Consider the following 23,521-nt stretch of genomic DNA (forward strand, 5'->3'; position numbering starts at 1 on the left):
AATAATTGATATTGAAGCGTAGGAGTTCTGCGGAAGCTGGGTCGTGTTACCATTCAGATATCAAGCCAAGATGGAGATATAGAACAAAGGAAAGTGAGAGGAAGGGGGATGTTGATGGAACGGGCTCGCAATGCGGGACAACCAACGCTACTGTGGCAATCGAAGATTACAGCAAGTGAGGATCCACCAGGTGTCGCTAGTAGTTATTCTGGTCTCCCATGTTCGATTTCTTCGTTCAGTTATATCAAAGTTTCTAAACGGTTTAAATTTGGATTGTTTTGCGCGATGTTCAGTTAAGTAGGATACAATCAAAATCTAAGACTGAGTGCTGAGGTATCGTTATCATCATCGTTATAAGTCAATGTTTTTACTCAAAAGTACGACACAAAAATACGGTCATTATTACATGAAAGAAAAAGTTAAAAGTAAGTACTTCTACACTCTATGAAGCGTAGAAAAGAAATAGAACAAAAAGTGACCTCAAGGTATTGCAGTTCGTTACTCGGAAGGAGAGAAAAGTAAATTCTTGACTTTATTTCGTCTCTTTTTCGCCGGTGTATTTGTCGTCGGTCGTTCGTGTGTCGGGGATATTTCCAGGAATCTCGTCGAGATTTCAATATCGATGTTGTACACGCGCCTTCGTTCGCTCGCTCGCGGATCCTCGGCTGCTGTAGAAAACATGTTTCCGATTGCGCGACGAAATGCGAAATACTTGTACATCTATTATTCATCGCCTCGATGAGTTGGTTTTTGTGTTCTTGAAATCTGATCCGAAATTTAAGACATAATTTCAATATTTCGCCGGAACGCGTCGTATCTGCTTCAGTCCAATCGTTTTTGTTTCGTTGACAATCGTGTCATTTGATCACGACGAATAAAAACGTAACGCGAGCGGTCCGAAGAAATCCACAACGGACAACTTCTTTCATCGGGGTTTCAATTACTACTTTCATTGGGGGGGGGGGGTTAAATTACTGCCTGTAAGAATGAATACATTTCAGCAATAGTTGATACAGTAAAAGAGACCTCTGACTACTATTTCAGAATAGTTTCTACCCTTTAAAACCTCAACTACTCCCGAAAATATCAAAGTATAGTGTCAAATTCAGAATAATTTCTGGTTAATTTTCGATTAAACTACTATTTTTAATGTGAAAATACTCTAAAAATTTGGTGCGAGCAGTAAAAGATATCAGGTACCCAGGTCAAGAGTAAAACCTCTCCGTTGTGAATGCTTGTGTAACCGAGCATAGAAAGTGACTCCAAAATCTGTTTACTAGTTAGTATTGGAGGTGTACATGTACAGCTTTGCTGCTCAACCACCAGGGCCCGGTTTCATAGACTGAGTATCAAGAATATCCCTCGGGGTTAAATCCTCAATCTGGATGACAACCGTTGTAGTAACAATGAGAAACCATGGTTATAACTGATGAATTTCAAAATGATCCCAGGGACTATCTTTCTTCCACATCTATGAAACCCAGCCCAGTGTTTTGGTGGAAGGGGAATCAATCAGCCTTGGTTTCTAAAGCCCAACGCACACAGCAAAACATGTGTTTCACCGAAACAGAAAACATGTTTTTCAGAAAACGTTTTTTGCTTGTGAAAAACGTTTTTCAGTTCGGCCTGTTTTGCCTCCCCCGCACACGGCATAACAAGAACATCGAAAACGTTTTTTCACGTGGAAAAAACATTTTTCGGTGCCGTGTGCGTTGGGCTTAAGATAGCGTAATAGTGATGATATGTTTGCTGTGATAATGACGACCTTCTCTTCTAAAGATACGAATATATTCTGATTAGCTATATAAAACACTCCTCAGGAATGGAGACTCTACTGCAGTCTACCACTACGTCGATCGTGGATTCCACCTGTGGCATGCGAGGATCCATCGGCTTAGACATGTTCGACTATTCCGTTTAATTATGATCCTCGTCGCAGTCGGAAAAAATGAACTTTCAAGAAATTTGATTCGAACGTGACAGGAACGTCGCTACTGAATTCATGATTCAGGGGTTTATGGATGTCGGACGTCGGGATCGTCGCCTCGAGGACTGAAAAAATGAACGACGCCGCGTAAATCCGCTCGCACAGACCTGCAGCGAGTAGTAGACAGAATCGAGACACCGACGACGAAAAAAACTCGGGAAAAGTGGAACGCACAGCAGAAATAAATCGGTCGCGCCGATGACTGCTTTTTACCGAAAACAAAAAACAAGATTCGTATACTTAAGACTTAAGACTTTCTTTTTACTGAAATACCGATTCATCGCTGAAATTCTATGATTCGCTTGAATCTCTACTGATTCGCTGCTGAAATTCTATGATTCATTGCTGAATCTGTACAGATTCGCTGTTGAAATCATACGTAGAAAACATAGCTGCCTCCATTACTTCCATATATGGCATCGTCATCATACTGACCCAATTCATTAACACTAATTGCCAATTAGTTTGATGTCGACATTGAATCAGTGATGTCATTGGGGGATCTAGTGTAGTTAGATGACATCAGGCAGGTCTTTTAGGCAGCCATCCGTTGATTGATGCGCTATCATAGGGGATTTGAGCGGGCGGCCATTTTATTAAAGGCAATCTTTGATGATGTCAGTAGTGTATTCATACATACATGTCTACTCATCAACCCGATGATGTCATAGGGAGGTTTGCAGAGGCAGCCATTTTCTGTTACAGGCTGTCTAAGCAAACATCAATGACATCAGGATATTCATAACTATGTCATAGGGAGATTGATGGAGGCAGCCATCTTTTCCGGTCTATGGAGGTCTTGCGCGAGACGTCATTGAGTTTTCTGCCAAGGACACTCGCCATACGTAACGAACATCGGGATAATCAGGAGATTTATAAAATCTAAACGGTTTCATTCGAAAATGGAACGGACCACCTTAGAATGCGCTTTGCGGTAGTCCGTTCTAAAATTGAACAGACTGAATTCGAGTGGAGTCAATTTAAAGCATCTTAGATAATGTACGTTTAACGGTCAGTATGGCGTAAGTCACATGGATAAAGCGAATGACCGCCGGCGAGATCTCTATAGTAATGTTAGTATAATGTGTGTGCTTACCTGCGATTTCGTTCACAATACTTAACGGCATTACGAGCATGTTCACCATTAGATCCGCAATCGCCAGCGACATCAGGAAATAGTTAGTGATATTTTGTAGTTTGCGTTCGACGGTGATCGCGCGACACACGAGTATGTTACCGACGATACCGCACAACGCGATCAACGACAACAGTAACATATACCAGTTCGTCTGATAGGTGGCGCTAGCGGTCGTTTTGGCGGCGCGGAACAGGCCGTCGGTGCCGCCGCCGCCGGTCGACGTATCGTTTAACAGCGAAACGTTGAACAACGATTCGTTAAAAAGTTCCAAACAAAATAATCCATCACAGCTGCTATTGTATGGAGGGAAGGACTGATAGCGTTGCGGATTTTTGACGCCGTCTCGTTCGCCGCTCGCCGGTTCGAGCGCCGCCTGGTGGTGGTAGTTGATGAAACCGGAGCGTTGTTGGCGCGCGTAGTACGGCGCGGCATCGAGTTCGCGAGACGACGACGACGCCAGCGCGTACTCGGGCGCGATGCCGCGCGGTATGAAACTCGTCGTGTTGTTATCCATTCGTTCGTCGTGCGACGCGGGGGGTGAAAATGATATTTCGGATTTGAGCGCGGTTTTTTCGGCAGTCGACGCGAGTCGGTTCTTATTTTCATAATTCAGTGACTCATGTCGTTCGTCGTTGTCATGGTCGTTGCCGGGTCGCGGAAGATGATGGGTACGGATTGTTGATTCGTCGCCGGGCTGACCGTCATCGACCCGCTCGCGACGTCCGTCTCGACGAAACGCTGATTCTACCTTCATCGTAAGAACATTTTTTCCGCGTCGATTGTTCCATGAGGTTTATTCCTATACACGAGCGACACGGTATGATAATAACCATTAGCCTATATAGCAGCCATCTTTAAAAACTTCGATATTGAATATATATTCATCCGAATCGACGTAAACCGAATCTGATTTCGATTCCGTGATTTGAAATTTGATCCATGCGTTTTTTGTTAAGTGGACGGCAAAATTCGGCTTAGGACGGCGACCATTCGTAACCGAAGTAAAGATAGTTTCTACGATTGGCAAAGTTTGGTCGTTTTTCTCCTCGATTCCTTGTTTTCTTTGGTATTACTGCCGATTCCTATTACAGCGTATTCCTATTTCTCGAAGCTCGTAAAACCAACAACAAAACATCGGAAATCATTCCGCCCGGACTTTCGTAATAAAAATATTCACCATTCGAAAAATCGACGATTAAACGTGTTTAGTAATTCGATGAATTAGGACTCGGTCGGGATATGTCACACGCGCGAGGTCATCACATCCGAATGGCAGACGTCGATATGCGTGTAGACAGTCGCGTCGTCGTTACTGCAGGAATGTGCGCTCACTCTCACCGCTCTCTCTCTCGCTCTCTCTTCATTCAAATCAACTCTCAGTTGTTTCTCCGTCGTCGCGCACAAACCTATTACCGACAGGAAATCCTGCAAATACACGTGGAAAAAAAATTTGATTAATAATGCGCGGGATTGGCATCTGCGAACAACACCTTCAGTCCTATAACGTAGGCTCTTTCGTTGATTGAAATTGGCTTTACACTTTCGCCCTTCCTATTCAAAAAAATGGTGACAATTTACTTTCTCTCTAACAGATTACGTGTGCAGTTGCCCCTTATAATGTTTGTTGATTTGTTTAGAGGATAGCAGGTCTGTATGTTTCATAAAGTGCAGGACCCAGTTAAGGGATATTGTCTGGGGTTACTTAACCCTTTCAGTGCTGACTAATCAATACCCTATAGTGCTGAAGATAATTTGAAAATTTTTTAAAATTCCAGCCTAGTGTGTTGAATAACGGGAATACCACTATAGTGCATCTACACCGCGGCGCGGTGTATCGTTAGTTACTAGTATTTCACTATGTTTGACAGGTGCTGCCATTATCCAAGAGAGATAATCACTAATTAATAATTACATCAATACACCCCAGTGCGGTGTACTAGCAAAATCTATCACTGATTTATACACCGCACTGTGGTGTAGACGCACTGAAAAGGTTAAGGCGGCCTTAGTTTTATTGTTGTGCATTTCGTTTCTCTGATGATGAAGTTTAATCAAAACTTTGAAACTATCAAATGAAATGACCCAAGTTTCACTGGAGGTTTTATCTCTGTGACTTTATCTGTAATCATTTTCCGATGGTTTAACCTAGATTTGAATATGTAAATGCAGTGGCTATTGAACCTTGTTGCCATGATGAAACCTTTGCATTAAACACTTTTAATCCAATTAGGTTAGTTCGAATAGTTCATCGGTTTTTCATCGATATATCGTTCAAATCTTGGTGGTGATGGAGATTTCGGTTGAATGCCCCGAGCAGTGCTTATAGGGTTAGTTCTGCTATTTCTGAGCGTAGTTCAATATTTGCCAGCATATATACTTTTAATACCCAGTACGAAATGAGGAGCTATTTGACCTAATATTTTTGATTTTATGAACCGACGTCTTTAGAACATCAAACGTCTTATCGTTGTATATGAGGTTTCATCTTCTACATTGAATAACAATGGTTTATTTCGTCGTGACTTCAAAGCGTTGAACGCCCGTCGGCAGCAGCAGCGACAGCCGCAGCGCGCCTGTTACAACTGCTCGAGATTTCGTTCGATCGATGTCACTGCGTCGTCGTCGTCGACGACGAAGACAAAATGTTTCTTATTTGATCGCAGACGTTCGCGACGTTATACGACATCATGAGCGGAGAATCGATCGGAAAATTGAGAGGAAAAGAGGGAGGGTTTACCCATCTAAAACTACATTCTCCGCTGCGTAGAAACTGTTTATACCTCACTATACATCCCTGAAAAAGTTTTCAATTTGTGACTCCTTTACATCTCTGAAAGTATGTCCCCTGCCTCACAGAAATGGTTAGCACTTCCCTACATCCCAGAAACTGTTTTCATTGATTTCCTTAAAACTGGGTTTATGCTTCTTTGCCTCCCTAAAACTGGGTTTGTACCTTTTTAACTGCCTCAAAACGGGGTCTATCCCTCATTTTTCACTAAAACTCGGTTGATACTGTTGTGTAGGACCGAGGTCCTACGAAGCATCCGTGAATAGCTTCTCGTAGTTTCATCAATCTACGATCAATACACGTCTTTATTTGTATCTCAGTTCGTCCCCTTCAGCCGGAGAAGAGATATCGGAATCTTTTTATCCGACATCTTACTATCATTCATTTTTACTTGACCAATACTGAATATATTCCGATAAACGTTATATCTCGCTTGTCTCCCTCTCCTTCAGACATTGATTTTTGTCTATGCTAACACTTCTAGCGTTTCATATCGCGGTGGCCAGATAACGTTATTACTAAAAAGCACTGCGGCTCTTGTGTCAAGTCAGATTTTAGTATCAGCTTCGTGGAAATTGCGTCCCAAAAGTTCTGGGTTTATATCTGGCTTTATTAACACGTTCAGTACCTCTCCACCGCAGTACGGTATTTTGATTGGAGGGTCATTATTGTTACTAAGTCTAAAAACGGTGTTAAATGGTAAGACTGTTCTGAAGTTGATCGATCGGTACTATGTTGGCCCTAGACTAGTCTTGATTCTAAACTAAGATTCTGAGACTTGCCTGAGAATCCCCACTGGCTGAAGATTTGTCTTGTAGAGTTTATATTGGAAACGAAATCTGAAGAGTTGAATATTGACAAGATATCAGGTATTGGCGTTAACCGGCAATTATTATTAGTTATTTGTTTATGAAGTGTTCAGATCAACCTTGATAAGACCCGTCGCAGGTATTCGTCTATATTTGGAACTTCTCAACAGTTTTCATTTCTGATTTGAAGTGAAAATAAAATCGTGACGTCATTCGGTAAGAAGTTAACGACGTCATGAAGTTTCTTCTCGAGTAACTAGCTTTGTTAACGTCAGACGAGCTGAGTCTGTGTGAATGATGAGATTTATATTCTTATGCTAAAGGAACATTGATATATTCATCCAATCACGTCGATTTTAATTTACTGCCTGATTTACGATTTTGCGGGCACACTTTAAGCGAGAGGTACAATATTTGGTGAGTAGATCCTGTAGATAGCGCATGTACGACATCTGTGCGCACCTGTTGATAGACCCGGGGAGGGGGGGCAAGGCAGTAGGCCTAGCTGCAACTGAAATTGAATGATTTTGACTAAAGGCCTCGTATAAAGATATAAGTGAATGCTGCCAGGAGTGAGTGTGGGGAAGTGGAACTTACTTACAAAGCACTTGCTTTAGAATACCTGAGTGCAGAGAAGAGCATAGCCCAGCGCAGGGCAACACAGAAACGTGGAAATATATAATTGATCTTGAAAACATTGTTTCCCAAAACATGTTTCTTGTTTCTCGTACACACATATGACACAGGGAAACGCTCGGAAACATGTTCCTCACTTCTGTTTCAGTGGGCTTTAGATGGCCATTTTTCGAGGGACCGCTGGATTTCTTAATGTGTATGTGGCTGTATTTATTTGGTTCACTAATGATGTCCGCTTGTTTTAGTGCACGTACACTGTATCTCTTCTTATATACAATTTATGTACTGCGCTGGAACGACTTTGTAATCCCCGGAGGCGAATTCAAAAAGCTCCCTTTTCGCATCACCGGCGCCGCGTCGGTACGTACAACAATATTGATTGCCGATAAGAATCGATTAGCTGATTTAAAAATATCATTTAATCATAACATGGATCGCATTGTGCGTACGACTACTAATCGGTACAACCTCGGATAAACTTTCCCAATTAAGTGTGCAGAACGCACGTCTAAAGTGTCAGATGGTCAGTTTGGAGAAAGTTAAGGCGTAGCCAGAGAATATGCAACTGTGGAATATATTATACAAAGACAAATTCAACCTAAATTGTTGAACTGGGTGCAAGTCAAATCAAACCCATATAACTGCTGAAATGAGTCCAAAGTTGAATTACCCAGTAAACCCACACACACACAACTGTGGAACTGGGTTAAAAGTCACATTAAATCCACACAGCTTTTGAGTACAAAATCAAATTTAGCCCAGACAACTGCAGCGACAATGTCATATTGAGCACACATAACCGTTGAACTCTGTTCATGAACTGATCTTCAGGCAGCTGATTTTCTGTTACCGATAAAAACAGTGAATCACATCAGGGAACGAGTAACCTTTAATGATATGAATAATGAATCGATGTACTTTTCAAAGATTTCACTATTTGTAGATTCAATCTCCGTCAATCTCTCAGGGATTCAGAGATCGCGTTTCGAGATTGAGATTGTTAGGAGATCTGAAAAAGAAGGGAGGAAAATAGAAAATGATCTTCAACTCGTTTGATCGATCCGAACGGAACGTTTCTCCACTCAGTTTTTTCGCCGTCGTCGTCAGCGTTTATTTTAAGCCTATTCTCTCGTCAGTTTGTTTAAGATCGGATTAAACGCGATATGAAATGTAATCCCGCAGCGCTCCCGCTCATTCGCCCCTCGTAGACATTCGTCCCCGTCGTCGTCGCAAAAATTGTCGTATTTACTTAAAAGATTGCGCCGCGATCAAAATTTAATCCGTTGTCGTTGCGTCGTTGATTTTTATCGCCTCTCGTTTTTCCGTTCGGATCGGATTTTCAGTCGACGGAGACGAGACGGATTCTCGGCAGCGGATCGAGTTGGAAAAATGCAGAAAACAGAATATTTATTCATCGTGAAGGGCAGATTCAGAGTGAAATTAAAACCACCTGCAATAACTGTGGTGCACCGGTCAATATCGGTTGTTGTATATACAACTGTGAAACTGAGTCATATTAAACCCACACAACTGTGGAACCGTATCAAGAGCAAATCAAACCCACACTACTGTGGAACTGGGTCCAGAATCAAATTAAACCCATTCAACTGTGAAACTGGGTGCAGAGTCTAATCAAACCCACAAAACTGTGGAACTGTGTTATATTAAACCCACACAACTGTGGAACCGTATCAAGAGCAATCAAACCCACACTACTGAGGAACTGGGTCCAGAGTCAAATCAAACCCATTCAACTGTGAAACTGGGTTCAGAGTCAAATCAAACCTACACTACTGTGTTCAAGAGTCTAATTAAAACCACACCCCTGTGAAACTGGATCCTGAGTTAAGTTATTCAGTTCAGATTCACAGTAGGACTGACAGATTGTAGAACTGGATCCAGCAAAACAACGAAGAGCATGTTCTCAGTGCCCAATGTAACTACGTAAACGTAGCTCGTGTTTATATTGCTCTGATCTGATTCCCCACAGTCAGATCTCATGATAGCACATGTCACTGTGATGGATTACTAGTATCTATCTCGACCTGTCGTCTTCGGTGTCCTTTCATGTTGTCATAACGGTTTGAGCGATTGCGATTCCCGCAAGTAGATTTTTTATGCATTTAGTAGATATTTCTTTCGCTTGTGTAAGTCTAAAATCATCTCCTCTTAACATGTGCGAACAAAAATAAATTGAAGCTTCAATCAGCGTTGAATCTAAGCCCTGATTCTTCAGCCACTTTGGCTACTGATCTTGTAGTTGGATATGCTAGCAAACCTTGTATTTTGATCCTGAATCTCTGCGTGGTTGTAGTCACGAAACTGTCATTCGAACAGCCAAACTACGGCTTCTAGGTTCTTGCCGAACTTACGAGCCACTTTGGTCTTAAAAACTATTTGATTGACCCTATCAGTGCATCTACACCTCAGTGCGGTGTATAAGTCGGTGATGGACTTTGCTAGTACACTGCGTGGCGGTGTATCGATGTTACTGTAATTAGTTTTTATCTCTATTGAAAGATGGCAGCACCTGTCAAACAGTGAAATATTAGTAACTAATGATACATCGCACCGTAGTGTAGATGCACTAAGTATGCCTGTACGCTGCAGGAGTATGCCTGTTATCCAACTCACCGGGATGGAATTTTTTGAAATTTTCAAATCATCTCCAGCACTTTCGAGTATTGATTAGTCAACACTGTAAGATTTAAAGTCTGGCACTGAATATAATATATAATTGCTTGTGACTGGCTCCGAGTTGCTGGATGATAATCTCCGATTAAAAGTATATTTCTGTAGCTTCGAAAGTTTTTAATCCAGCGAGCGTGCGCACTGCTTCTTCCGATTTCTATCACGCTCGTCTATAATAGAATCAGCTGTAAGCCGCGGATAAACGCGTCTCGACTGATTTGATAAAGTCTGGGATGAAGCCCTTCGCAAAACGCTTTTTAAAAACACTCATCATCAATCAATACGACTTTATTGATTATCGCGTATGTATGTAAATACCGATTTCCGACGAACTTTCAGTTTGAATAAAGGCATATATAATTTATGGAATAACTTTCGGTCATTGGTCGCAAAGAGTCGTCCGAGTAGACTGTGACGTGATCAACACTGCCGCGCCACTAGCCGCTGTCAGTCGCAAGAGTCACATATAGAAAATGAGCAAGTCATTGGTCACTGGTGTTACAGTCGCATGAGTGCATAGGTCGATGGGCATTGGCGACTCAATCATCACTGGTGGTCGCAGACAATTGGGTTGCAAAGGGTCGCAAGCCTTTGAATCCTTGTCTAGACTACTGTAATGACAAATGTTGGGTTCAAAGATTATAACAGAACATGATACTTTTTACGTTATATAGAGGCAGTGTAACAGTATTTTTTTGCGAGGAATAAAGCCAAAAAGTCCAAAATTCCTCAGCATATTCATTGACATTCTAGCACTGATACGCGCACCACACTATAGAAAAGCTTGTACAACGTACACTTGTAGTCAGAACACACAAATGTGGCTGCCAATAATTTAACAACAGCAGATTTCCGAGACTGTTCTGAAATATATTTAAATTCGGCTCATTGTACAATTTAGCTGGTAGATTGTTCCAGTATTTCGTGCGGTGTGCAAATTGTTACATTCGTTTTCTATGAATAACTAAAGCTTTTCATACGGCGATTATTTTCGGAACGTTTGCGAGTGAATCGTAACGTTCGTTCGCGTCGAGTTTCGTTATCGATTTGTTTGCGTTTTGCTTATTTTTCAAAAAATCGACGTATGCGAACGTCTGTTCGAATTTCGATACCGGTTAGCCTCAGGTGCGCCACCGACATTGTCGTGGAACATTGAAAATGGAACGAATTTACTCGATGAATAAATTGTTTTCTTTTTAACGTCTGCCATAAGTATTCACGCCTACATTGTTTAGAATGTTGCAAATTTAGTTCGCTCCAATTTAGAACGGACCAAGCATTCGCGCCTGAGAATCTGTTTATTTGATCACTCTAAAATGGAACAGATTACGATAATCAGTTTTGCATGCATTTAGAACTATTCACTTGCGTGGATGCTCAGTCCTTTCAAAATTGGAACGGACTAAATTCGAAACATTCTGAAAGACGTAATCAACGTGAATGCAGCTTATACGTTGCGCTTGAAAGAAGTGTATGTGATGTGATGTTAAACTGTGAGCGCTTAAAAGTCAATGCGAATATCCTTCAGACCGAGTTCATTGATGATGAAAATCTACGTTCAGCTACGTATGTTATATAATTAAAGATAGAAATTGCCGGTTTGACTTTGCACACGTTGCACACATGACTACGCGACGCCGAGGGGGAACAGCTAAACGTTTTGTTATTAAAAAGATACCCGTGTTCGATGAAGATAATCTAATCGCGGCTCTATTCAAGGACACTTGAGGCAGTGTAAAATCATCAGTTGATTATTATTATTATTATTATTATCATCACGAAGCTGGTGTTGACGATACGATAATTTCGTGTTGTAAATTGTATTGTACTATGACAGTATACACCGTGCCCTGGTACGGATCGATTATTGAATATTTTAAAGTCGATTATAAACTACGTTTTGCAGAAAAAAAACCGATTCATTTTGCGAGTTGAATAATAGAAAATTGATGATACGTTTCGTGCGAAATAAAATTGGCGTATTGGGTTTTTTTGAAACCTTGTTTCCTCGACTTGTGGCTTTAACTACAGGGTTAAATTTGAACATAAACGGTTTTCGACCTGAGTGAAATTAGGCCCGGGGACAACTGCACTAAATTAGACGCCAGTCTGATCTGTGCCAGTTTAACCGAGGTCAAATCGTTCTCTTGTGGACAGCACGGATTTTGAACTGAACTCATGGGTTCCACAGTTGTGGATTGATGCCGCGCGCTGTGGAACTCGTCGTGCCACCATCAACTTTACACTGACAGTGACATATCAAGTAACAATTATCGCCACAAAATAGAGAGCACAGCTGTTCGGCTCATAATCTGCACTTTCCCTCACATCGATAAATAGAAAAAAATATCTCTTCAGAATACATAGAACATGTGCTGCGTTCAATTAGAAAGTTAACTATGATCGATGATATATGACCGGATTTTTGACGACGCGATCCTTTCAACTGTCAGATGTTACGTTCAAGTCACATTTTTGTATCGGCGGCGTGAATATCGTTCAGATCCGGTTAAAGACAGTTGTTATGCCGTACATCGGTTCAACTGTCTTCAAGATGGATCCAAGCTTTCTTAGATGAAAAGATCTGTTAATGGTCAATACGCAAAAACTACTCGGCCCAGTAACTCGAAAGTTAAGTAGCAGCCCCTGGCCCTGTTCTATGATTCTGGATTAACATTTCAATCTAGGGTTTAACACTGGAAATGAACTTATCTTAACACCAAAGTTCAATCAAAGGTGTCTCTCCGGGGGGGGTGGGGGCTGCAGTCGCTTAACGGTTGGTAAGAGTTAACCAGTGGATAGTTGACATAGTGACAATTGAAAGTTCATCGTTACTATGGTGTATATGCGGCGGTTATCTTTAACCAACTTTTCAGCGACTGGCCCCTGATTACTGATAAGCCAAGTTTTGGTTTTCACGTATGATCCAATAAGGGGCGACTCCGAGAATATCGGAATCGTGGCATTCAGAGCCGTCCCCATTTTTCCTCGATCCGCGAGCCGTATAACGATATACATAAATAACATTTTCGTGACAAACATCGCGAATGAAAAATCGATAGGTTTTCATTACACGCAATCAGTGCTTAAAAACGTTCGGCTTTGTCAATGTGAAATCAGTTGATTCGGTAATGTCGGTTGTTTGACAGCTGAAATCGTTATTGGTCTTGACGATAATACCGTCGTATCGTGCGCGCGTTGGACGTCGTCAACGTTTCGAATTGACGCACTCTTTAAGCGAAAAAAAAAATCGAATTTCCTTCCTTCGCCGACGACGATCGGGTTTCATTCGCGACATTTCGAAGATCCGATCGGATTGTTGGATCAGGATTGGTGATCGGCGCGTCGTGAATGTTATAGTTGACCCGAACGTAATCAAAACATTAAAGCATAGGTTATTAGAAGATTTAGGCCGTTCCACTGACCTGGAAAAACCTGGGCCCGGTTTTATAGACTGGTATTACCTTTAACCCGGGGGGGGGGCTAACTCAATTAATTATCAATTAATTAATCTGGAAAAATGAGGGAAAAACTCTATCTATTCATATATATATATATATATATATATATATATATATATATATATATATATATATATATATATATATATATATATATATATATATATATATATCATATATATATATATATATATATATATCATATATATCATATATACATATATATGAATTGTAACATTTTAAACCACAAAATTTCTGAGATTCACTCAAATAATTTTGTGTTGTCTTGGTGTGAACATGTTTTAAGTATCTAAAGATAATGAATACTAACCTTATATATGTAGCACCTTATTTGATAACATGAAATATATGTATTAGATTTACTACTGCTACTATTGTTGTGAGTTAGCTTGTAGCTTAAATGATCGCTATTTAATACCGCGACTAAGCTGACGTTTATCTACTGTGGCGATAATGACTGCGATTACGACTTTTCTAATGATGACATTTTATATACATTTGTATACACCTAATAAATGTGACATTTTGAATCTCAAGCTGCCAGCACATGGTGCTACTGTCATAAATGGGATTCAATTGCGAAATAGGAATTAATTAATTTTTCATATATTCGCTTGAGAATTTCCAATTTTCGTCACCTTGCTCCGCGTATCGTTGAATATTCATCGTTGAATTTGAATTTGAATTTAACTCGCGCTTCTCTTTGTTTACTACTCTGTTGAGGGATGTAGTCCCACTTAATGCCGTGTACTGAAAATGCGACTGGTGACTGGTCCCATTTTTGGCTCATTCACTAAAAAAAGGTTCAGATTGGTCCTATATATCCATCAAATAGCCCACGGTGATAATACCGTTCTCGAGACGGGACCACTCTATCCTCGTATCAGATATAGATGGTAAACTAAAACGCTGTACCGAACAGATAACTGGTCACGTTTGTAAATGATCGAGTGTTATAGCTGGTAAGTAGCACTCGCGGGGACCGCCGCGCTGCAGTAGTTATCTTTCCCTATGAATATACACTTCGGACATCGTGCCGTATGGGACCGATGGGTTTTTCTCCGTGTGAAGATGTGAATGTTAAAAGCTGTTGTGTAAATGTGGAGGTCATCGATCAGCCGGTTTGTCTATGCGTCAACAGTAACTAACAGTCCACACAGTCAGTCATATCTTAAAACTGTTGAAATGAGTCGACACTTGTCCTCATATGTACATAGTTAACCCTTTCAGTAATTACTTATCACTACCCGATAACTTCCATGCCAGTGTTTTGAATTTGAGGCATATCCCTTTGGTGTGTCTACTCCAGGGTGCGGTGTATGGTATATTACCAATATTACCAATATTTCGCTGTTTTACTGAGTGCTGCTATCTTTCCATACAGAAAAAAAACCTAATCGCTAATGAAATGAATACACTGCAATGCCGTGTACTAGCAGTCAAACACTGATTAATACACCGCACTGCAGTGTTTTTATACATCGCTCTGAAAGGGTTAAGCCACATCAACTGTTGGGATTAAATTCCTCAAAACGTTCACTAGTTGAATTTTCATGATCTCAAAATTTGAAGTGAAATCTGCATCCGATATTTGATTCAAATGATTTCAAACCAGACTTTTTTTGAGTTGAAGGATAAACATTTGTCTTTAAGGACCAACTGCATTTCGATTTAGCTTCTGTTAGTAACTGTAGTCTACTTTAATGGGCTGAGGAGTAAAACTGCCAATACCCACCGCTGCCGAATCGAGAGCATCTTTTCAGGACTTCCGACAGTCCCCTGAAAATATCATAGGCCCTAAATCTTTCCCCAGACGTCGCTAAGTACCGACGAAATCAAAAGACCTTCATGAAATATTCAACGCGGCAGTGCATCTATCGTGAAAGAGAGTAGAGTTAGCAAAAAACGCGACTGTCTAATAGCCGCGTGCGAAATGAGTATTTCGTAAATATTTTCGTGTCGACTCTCCCCCCAGACTAGAGACATCCATCGTCATCATCGCCGTTTAGACCGATCTTTTCGTTTAGATGGATCTGCATCGTGCAGATATCTGTAGGAGTCGCGCGCGCGCAGTTGGCGTATTTGTTGGTCGTCCCAGTTGGACTCATTAGCGGCGTTTCACTCGCACTAGAGGCAGTGTATACAATATCTATATATATATATATATATATATATATATATATATATATATATATATATATATATATATATATATATATATATATATTTTATAGAATATATATAATGAATTAATCATGTGGATATTCATAGTATGTACTCGCCCACACATATTTTCATCTTGTCAAAACGATCTACTCATTTGAATAAAGAAATTCATCTTGGAAAATTAATTAATTCAATGAAAAATTATGAAAATAATTCATTCTTTAAAAATGGAGTCGCGTATGTTTTCAGTGTATAAATTTCAACTGGAGTGTCATTAACGTTCGTCCCGTGTTCATGTGTTCTTTTCTTTGAGATCGGTTGTATTCCAAACAGTGACAAATATTGCTCTAGTTGCATTAGCCGCGATCACATGGAGACAACGGGCATGGATCAGGTCCCGAGTTCAAATTAGAGAGCGTGTTCGCACGTAAACTTCTCTCTCTATCAAATCTATCATTTAGATATAAATCTCGCTTTCAAATCCCGGGCAAGTCATAACTATCTGTAGCAAATTTCGCGATGCACATGATCGATCACATTTAGCATGATTTTGGCCCGTTCTAAATTTGGCCTGTTCCATATATAGACCCATACGGACCGGTCTAACTAGTGGTAGTGTGAACGCGGCTATATAAGTCCAGTCTTGATAGTGCAAGTCTATGGGTGTTAGGGACAGTTACGCAGTCAAGGTTATGATTTATGAAAAAGTCCCAGCATAGTTTAGTGTAAAGCGCAGCCTCGACAGAGCAAGTATACTCATAATACATAATACTGGCAAAGAATGTCGTGGGATTTTATTGGAACTAATCCAGACGAATGTTAATGCAATCAACGGTGCCAATGTTTCGGGACTCGAGAGATTAAAAACTTTCTCGCGAAGCCGGCGCGTATCTCGGCGTGTATCTCGCGCCCCTCGCGTTTAATTTTGCTTCCGTCATTTCTGTGGAGATTCGTCGTTTTGTCGAAGAAAAAAAAAACGTCTAATTCAATTTCGGCGAAGTTTCATTTTTCGCGCCGTCGTCGTCGAAGACAATGAGATTTTAAAGGATTTTTTCTCTCGATTTTCGTTGCGGCGGCGGCGGCGAATTAGTCGGAGCGTGTATTCGATTCTCTATGATTTCTCCGGGGGATTTTACTCCCGACATTGTTCCCGAAAACGACCGCGATTATTCATTATTTTTCACTCGCGAAAAACAATGTACGGCAACTACTTTCATTTACCGAACTAATTTGAAATGAAAGATTTTGCGTCGAAATTGGAAAATCAAGCGAAACGTTGCCTGGTTTTTGTCGTGGCTGTCCCAGATAAAACGGTAAATCCAGCTTAACTGCATGTGACAGTGCCGGACCATATGAAACATTATTTTTGTATTTTACCAGTGCAGCCACTTCACCTCGTTCAGCAAAGTGTAAGCCCATCCAACTGAGCCATCCAATTATGGATTTTGCCTTTCATGCAGGTAAAACCAACATGAAGGTGTCAGCTCCAAACTCGCATGCAAATAATTGACTAAGTTTCTATAAATTTCCATTTTATGAAAAAAAACGAACCCTATTGAAGCATCTACAACGCCTTCATCTCATGATTTCTGCCACCGATGATCTAAACATTCGTCAGAATCGCACCACAAATATCAGCTGTATGCCTTGAATTCAGTCAGAATGTCGATGTTAAAGAGAGACATTGCCGCTAATGGCCCGAGTCATTACGGGTACTTTCCTTTCAACACGGTTTCAACAGTCAATATTGCATCTTAATTACGTGCGCTTCTATTTCGCATCAGCTTCGTCAATAGCAACCTTTACTTACATTCTACGTAGCCGACGATTAGAGGCTTCTTTAAACGCATTGCGACAGTCTATTATTTGTATGTGTATATAGTCGAACCTGCTGAATTCAGATCATTTCGGACCGATAAAACTAATCCCGGTTATGAGAAATACGGATTAAAGATATTTTATATGCGTTTACATGTAGGTGTACCACGGATAATATGACGATAACATAAAAATCCGTATCAAACATATCCCACCGTATACCGAACATATTCGCTTTAAATTATCAAGACTTACGAAAAAACCTCACGTCACACGCGCTACGCACGCTGAGAAATCGTCTCTAGAGACACTGAAATTATCGCAACTTTTGTACAGTTGATATTTATTTTGTCAAAGTTATCACAAACATATAGATATATGTTCTCCGTGGTCTCGTGAGTCGGGTCTCGTGAGTCGGGTCTCGTGAGTCGGGTCTCGTGAGTCGGGTCTCGTGAGTCGGGTCTCGTGAGTCGGGTCTCGTGAGTCGGGTCTCGTGAGTCGGGTCTCGTGAGTCGGGTCTCGTGAGTCGGGTCTCGTGAGTCGGGTCTCGTGAGTCGGGTCTCGTGAGTCGGGTCTCGTGAGTCGGGTCTCGTGAGTCGGGTCTCGTGAGTCGGGTCTCGTGAGTCGGGTCTCGTGAGTCGGGTCTCGTGAGTCGGGTCTCGTGAGTCGGGTCTCGTGAGTCGGGTCTCGTGAGTCGGGTCTCGTGAGTCGGGTCTCGTGAGTCGGGTCTCGTGAGTCGGGTCTCGTGAGTCGGGTCTCGTGAGTCGGGTCTCGTGAGTCGGGCCTCGTGAGTCGGGTGTCGTGAGTCGGGTCTCGTGAGTCGGGTCTCGTGAGTCGGGTCTCGTGAGTCGGGTCTCGTGAGTCGGGTCTCGTGAGTCGGGCCTCGTGAGTCGGGTCTCGTGAGTCGGGGCTCTGCTCGTGCTCTGAATGCTTGTTATAAAGTGTGATATATGTGAATACGGGATAGAATTACTTTCTCCTTGAAATGATGCTTTGAAAAAGAGGAGATTAGTTTCGAAATTTGCCATTTCTCCTTTGATTTGCCATCGCATTTAATGCTTTCCGATTCTTGAAATTGCTGCTGAGTCGCCACTGACCTAGAAAACCTGAAAAACTCAGGGAATTGGAAATAATCGAGAAAAAAATCAGGGAGAACTCAGGAATTAGTAAATTGACGGAAGGTGCCCTGTGACGGTAGAGTACCCTAACATACACCTGAATAATGCACAAAAGGAACATGATCGGTATACGTATGCAGATGTGGGTCTTTTCCTAAAGATGGCCTCTTGCTATTCAATTGGCAATTATTGCTTTTTCCACCCGTGCGCAGCTGAGGTGTCCTCATCAGCGTGTTCCAACTGTGCGCTACCAAGGAAGCCACTTCAACGTGTTCCACCCGTGCCCATCCGAGGTATCCTCCTCGGTGTGTTCCAATTCTGTTCAGCTGAGATATTTTCCTCGCTGTGCGCGACGACGCAACTCCTTAAAGCCTTGTAAAATACAAAAATCAAACTGCAACGTCTCGCGATCAATTGCATTTTTTGTTCCATTAATTACGGCGCGACGTGATGTGTGCATCGATCGCGTTTAGATTTATTCGCGCGCACGTCTCATTTCAATCGCACAAATACGAACGTAAACTTCTGCATGACGGAGATAAAAAAAGCGCCAGTCACTTACCGGCGTGAATTCACCGCGTAGCGCCCGAGGAAGGCGGCGGGAATAACTTAATGCATCGTCGTCAGTGACTCTACGAGGCAGATGGTGATGAAATGGCCACGCGGGATCGATCGGAATCGCACGAAATCGCGCGCTCGTCGCGTGCAGGTGACAGCTACTCTCGAGATGTGACTGTCTCGATATGGCCGCGCGATACCGCGGGGCCATTTTCGAAAATGTGCCCTTCTCGTCTCTCACTTTCTCACGTTCAAAAGAATAACTACGAAAAACGACTTTTGGACACCTTATATTAATAATATTTAAATGCATCGTAAATACTCGAGTCCAGGAGCATGAAAGAAGCAGATAAGCAGAAATGCCAGATGTGAAAGCCCAACAACGTAGCGCCTACCCGCCTGTGTGTCCGGTGTGTGGGAGGCCTGGACTCATCCCAGCAGCTCAACATTCAACTGATGATTCCGAAGGATGACACAGCGACAAAAATGGAGGAATCCTTGGCCTAGATTTTGGCCGCTTACATTACCTATGATCTCTGTAAATGGGGCATTAAATGATTATATCGATCGACCTGAATAGAGCTTCGACTCTTCCCCACCCCATCGTCATCGCAAAAGCGCAGGCAGGCAGGCAGGCGATAAAGAACGCCGGGTTTCCTCGCGTTGATTGCCCCTCGCGGCAACACCGAGCGCGGTGTCCGAATCGCTCCTCGATACCGCGCCAAATCGATGGCGCGTTTAACGGCGTCATTTACGTCGTCGGCGCCGAAATGCTTTTAGCCGTCGTCGCGATCACTCACTTACGACGCCCGCGTGTCTAATCAAATATCAATAACGCGCTTTCAAATGATTATCGTTTTTCTCGCGACGTTTCTATTCATCGCGTATTTGCCGCTCGTTCGGTTTCGGCTAACTCGACCATTCAAACGCGTATAATGGCCGCTGCCCGTGTCATAAATAACCCGACGGTCTTAACCGCCTCGGGGCGCGTGCACCGGTAGACCGTGGCGGCAAATCAGCTCTCGTCGTAAGATGACAAAGACGTTTTTTACGTCACCATTCCGCAAGATTAAAACCCTCCCTAGAGGAATGATGACGATGATTTCTTTTTTCACTTAACAACTCTTAAGGATTTGACTCTTACTCATAAACTTAAAATGTGCAATTAAAGAGGCATCAATCTTTGTAGATCGTAAGGAATCATTGAGAGAAGCCCTCAATAGCAATTCAAACCACTTTCATTGTTTTTTCCCTTACGCGTCCATCTTCAGAGTTTTTTTGTAGGCAAAAGAAAATAACATGTGTTCAAATTGTTGTGGGTTTCTCTCAACGATTCTTTTTTTTTCTACGTTTATCTTTTTTTCTGATAAAAAAATGAATTTTAATGCCTTTTCATGAATAGTGACGTATTTTGTCTAATATTGAAGTCGCAACTGTTGAATAATCTAAATTTGAAGTAGATTAGGAAGCCTCGATAGTAGATGCGTTTGCCGAGTTATTTCTCGCGGGAGACGGACCGAACGATTACGCTAGATCACCGTTATCCCGCGTTATCCGTTAAGTCGACTATACATATGTCCATTTGTAATTACGGCGTCAACCGCACGATTCGTCTGGAGAGAGTCGAAAAATCAATTGAGTCGCCCGACGTCGTCGTTCGTCGCGCTCGTTACGTCGGGATGCCATTAATCTTTCCTCGTTAATAACGCTTGGGAATATCGTAATTAATGACCTCAAGATAGTTTAATAAGATGATTAAGGTGCGACAGACCGACCGGCATACCGAGTTGGATTATTAAGACTCAATCGTGTTGACTAGTTGAAGGCTTTAATTGAGTGGTGCTTATCCTAATCAATTAACTGCTTGACTACTGGCATTTAGTTCTTCTTTATATCATTGACGTTAGATGAAACTTTAGCTGCTCGAAAGAATTTAATATATGTAGATATTATTGTCCAATCTATATCTTAGTGTCCATTTAATATTTTCGTGCTCAATCAATATTTTTTTGCCCAATCAATATTTTATTGCCCATCGAATATTTCAACGTCCATCCAATATTTTATGACCTGATCAATATTTTCTTGCCCAATCAATATTTTCTTGCCCAATCAATATTTTAGTGTTCATCCAATATTTTGCCTATATTTTCCTATAATTAATTTAGTACTTTATCAACATTTAAGAATCCGTTCAATGTTTTCGCGCCAGTGTCAATTTAATATTTTTTCAATATCGTAGTGTCATTCATTTTCTTTACTACCATCGTGTCTAGTTCATTTCAATTAGGCTACATTCTCAAATTGATAATAAGAATCTGTTTAAAAAAAGTTTGTTGTTTTACTTTCCCAATTACGAAGTTACGCAACAAACCGATTTGCAATATCAACATCACGGAGAAAGACAGACTGAGCGGTTTACTTTTTATTGTACCGATGAAATATCGTACGACGGTCTTCAGCGCGATGAAATATCGTACGAAGGTCTTCAGCGCGTTAGTTCAATTGCCGCGTCTGTCATGACATTCACAGCAATGACGTGTTGACACTGTAGGTTACTGACACAAGATAAATGCGATACGAATTGTTGCTCTTATCTTTTGATGTGATTGATATATTTTTTTGCCGATCTTCAACAGGCGCGAAATTCTCGGAAAATTACTATTGTTATTATAATCGTCGAATGGGACACATCTGCCTCTCGGTCCCGGGCTCGATTTTGCGTTTCAAAGAAAAAACAATTGATACCAGTAAACAAAGCCACTACTAGATCACAGCTTTAAAAAAAAATATTATATGTCTGGGTCTAGCATTGATCTGATGATTTTAACGAACTCATGATTGCATGAAATATTGAATAGACACTCAAATAACGATTGGAAACTCTGGATAGATATTGATTCGATACTTATATATTTGATTGACGTATAATATATTTATTGTGCGCTAACATATTGAATTGACTCCGAAATATTGATCGGGCACTGAAATATTGAGCGGGCACTGAAATATCGATCAGATACTGAAATATTGATCAGATACTGAAATATTGAATCGAATTGAGAATTCTAGAAAAGTTTTAGTCTATTTCCATTTCTATTGAATTTGCATTCAGTGTTTATGACACTAATGAGCTTACGTGAAATTGTAATTGATTGATTTTCTATTTACATAGAACATATACAATAATACAGAGAAAAGAATTATTATTAAAGACGGTTATTAATTACGAATTGAAATATATCCACGTAGAAAAATGCCAAATACATCATTGAAGTTTAGTCTGAATGGTTCAAAACAGTTTTGTCAACTCAGATCGACCATAGTTATCGCTACATCTGAAATATAATCACCTTATTACCAGTGAACGGTGCTCTGTCAATTGGTGAAATTGAGAGTTTTTCCATTTACCAGCGTGTCATTGTGCACCGGGTGTATGTATATTTCATAAACAAGCCATATTTCCGAACGTTTTACGATTATCCGCAAAATGTCAATGCGCAAGTGGATTTGTCACCTTGAGATCCGCGAGTGTACATATTGCGCAGACGGAGGTTTGTCTTTTCAAACAATTACTCAGCCTGTTGATGCGCTATGTCGTAATACTTTGCGTTTATTTTTTCGTGACAGTGGACGCAATAAGATTTCATTTCAAAAAATCAATTCATAATAATCCTGTAGCAGTAGTAGCAATAGTAGCAGTAGTAGCAATAGTAGCAGTAGTAGCAATAGTAGCAGTAGTAGCAGTAGTAGCAGTAGTAGCAATAGTAGCAGTAGTTGAAGTACATTTGTCGATATTTACTCGTTCAATGTGCCACTTAAGACGAAGAAGCCTATTTATCATAAGATGGATCGAAGCGGTTTTCTGATTGATTTGATTAGAAATTTTAATTCATGGTTAATCATGGCCACCGGAGAGTGGCGATGAAAAATGTGATATGGCATTAATAAGTACCGTGTTGGTACCATTTGTTTTGTACCGTGGTGATGTTATCAGGTTCGAATCCCTGCCGGTAGAGGATGGAATGAACCCTGGTCGGTGATATGACTGATATATGCAGGTTTTAATGCAGGTTTCAGTTAGATATTAAATGAGAAAATCATCCGTCGTAATACGACGTTCATCCGATTTGATACGATTTCAATTAATCCATTAATTATTAATTCTCTTGCTCGAGTTGAATAAATTCTAATCGCTTTAAAGACGCTCTCGGATTAGACAAATCCCCGCGCCGAGGATTAGATTATAGATCAGGACGAGGGGGGGCTTATGCTAGATACCCCACTCGCTCAGCTCTGTACCGATCACAGATGACACACACACAAATCA

General features: G+C 41.1%; 2 protein-coding genes across 2 annotated transcripts in view; one reads left to right on the forward strand and one right to left on the reverse strand.

Moving 5' to 3' along the window:
• Nucleotides 1–3,879, reverse strand: part of LOC141911160 (D(2)-like dopamine receptor) — a 34,538-nt gene extending 30,659 nt beyond the window's left edge. The window contains exon 1 of the mRNA XM_074802131.1: nt 3,084–3,879. Coding sequence (XP_074658232.1) covers nt 3,084–3,879 — 796 coding nt within the window. The remainder of the gene's footprint in view (nt 1–3,083) is intronic.
• The window catches only part of LOC141910772 (26S proteasome non-ATPase regulatory subunit 1-like), a 143,907-nt gene that overhangs the window by 93,087 nt on the left and 27,299 nt on the right, over nt 1–23,521 (forward strand). The gene's annotated exons all lie outside the window — the stretch shown is intronic.

The sequence above is a fragment of the Tubulanus polymorphus genome, chromosome 9 (assembly GCF_964204645.1).
Source record: "Tubulanus polymorphus chromosome 9, tnTubPoly1.2, whole genome shotgun sequence".
Lineage (NCBI taxonomy): Eukaryota > Metazoa > Nemertea > Palaeonemertea > Tubulaniformes > Tubulanidae > Tubulanus > Tubulanus polymorphus.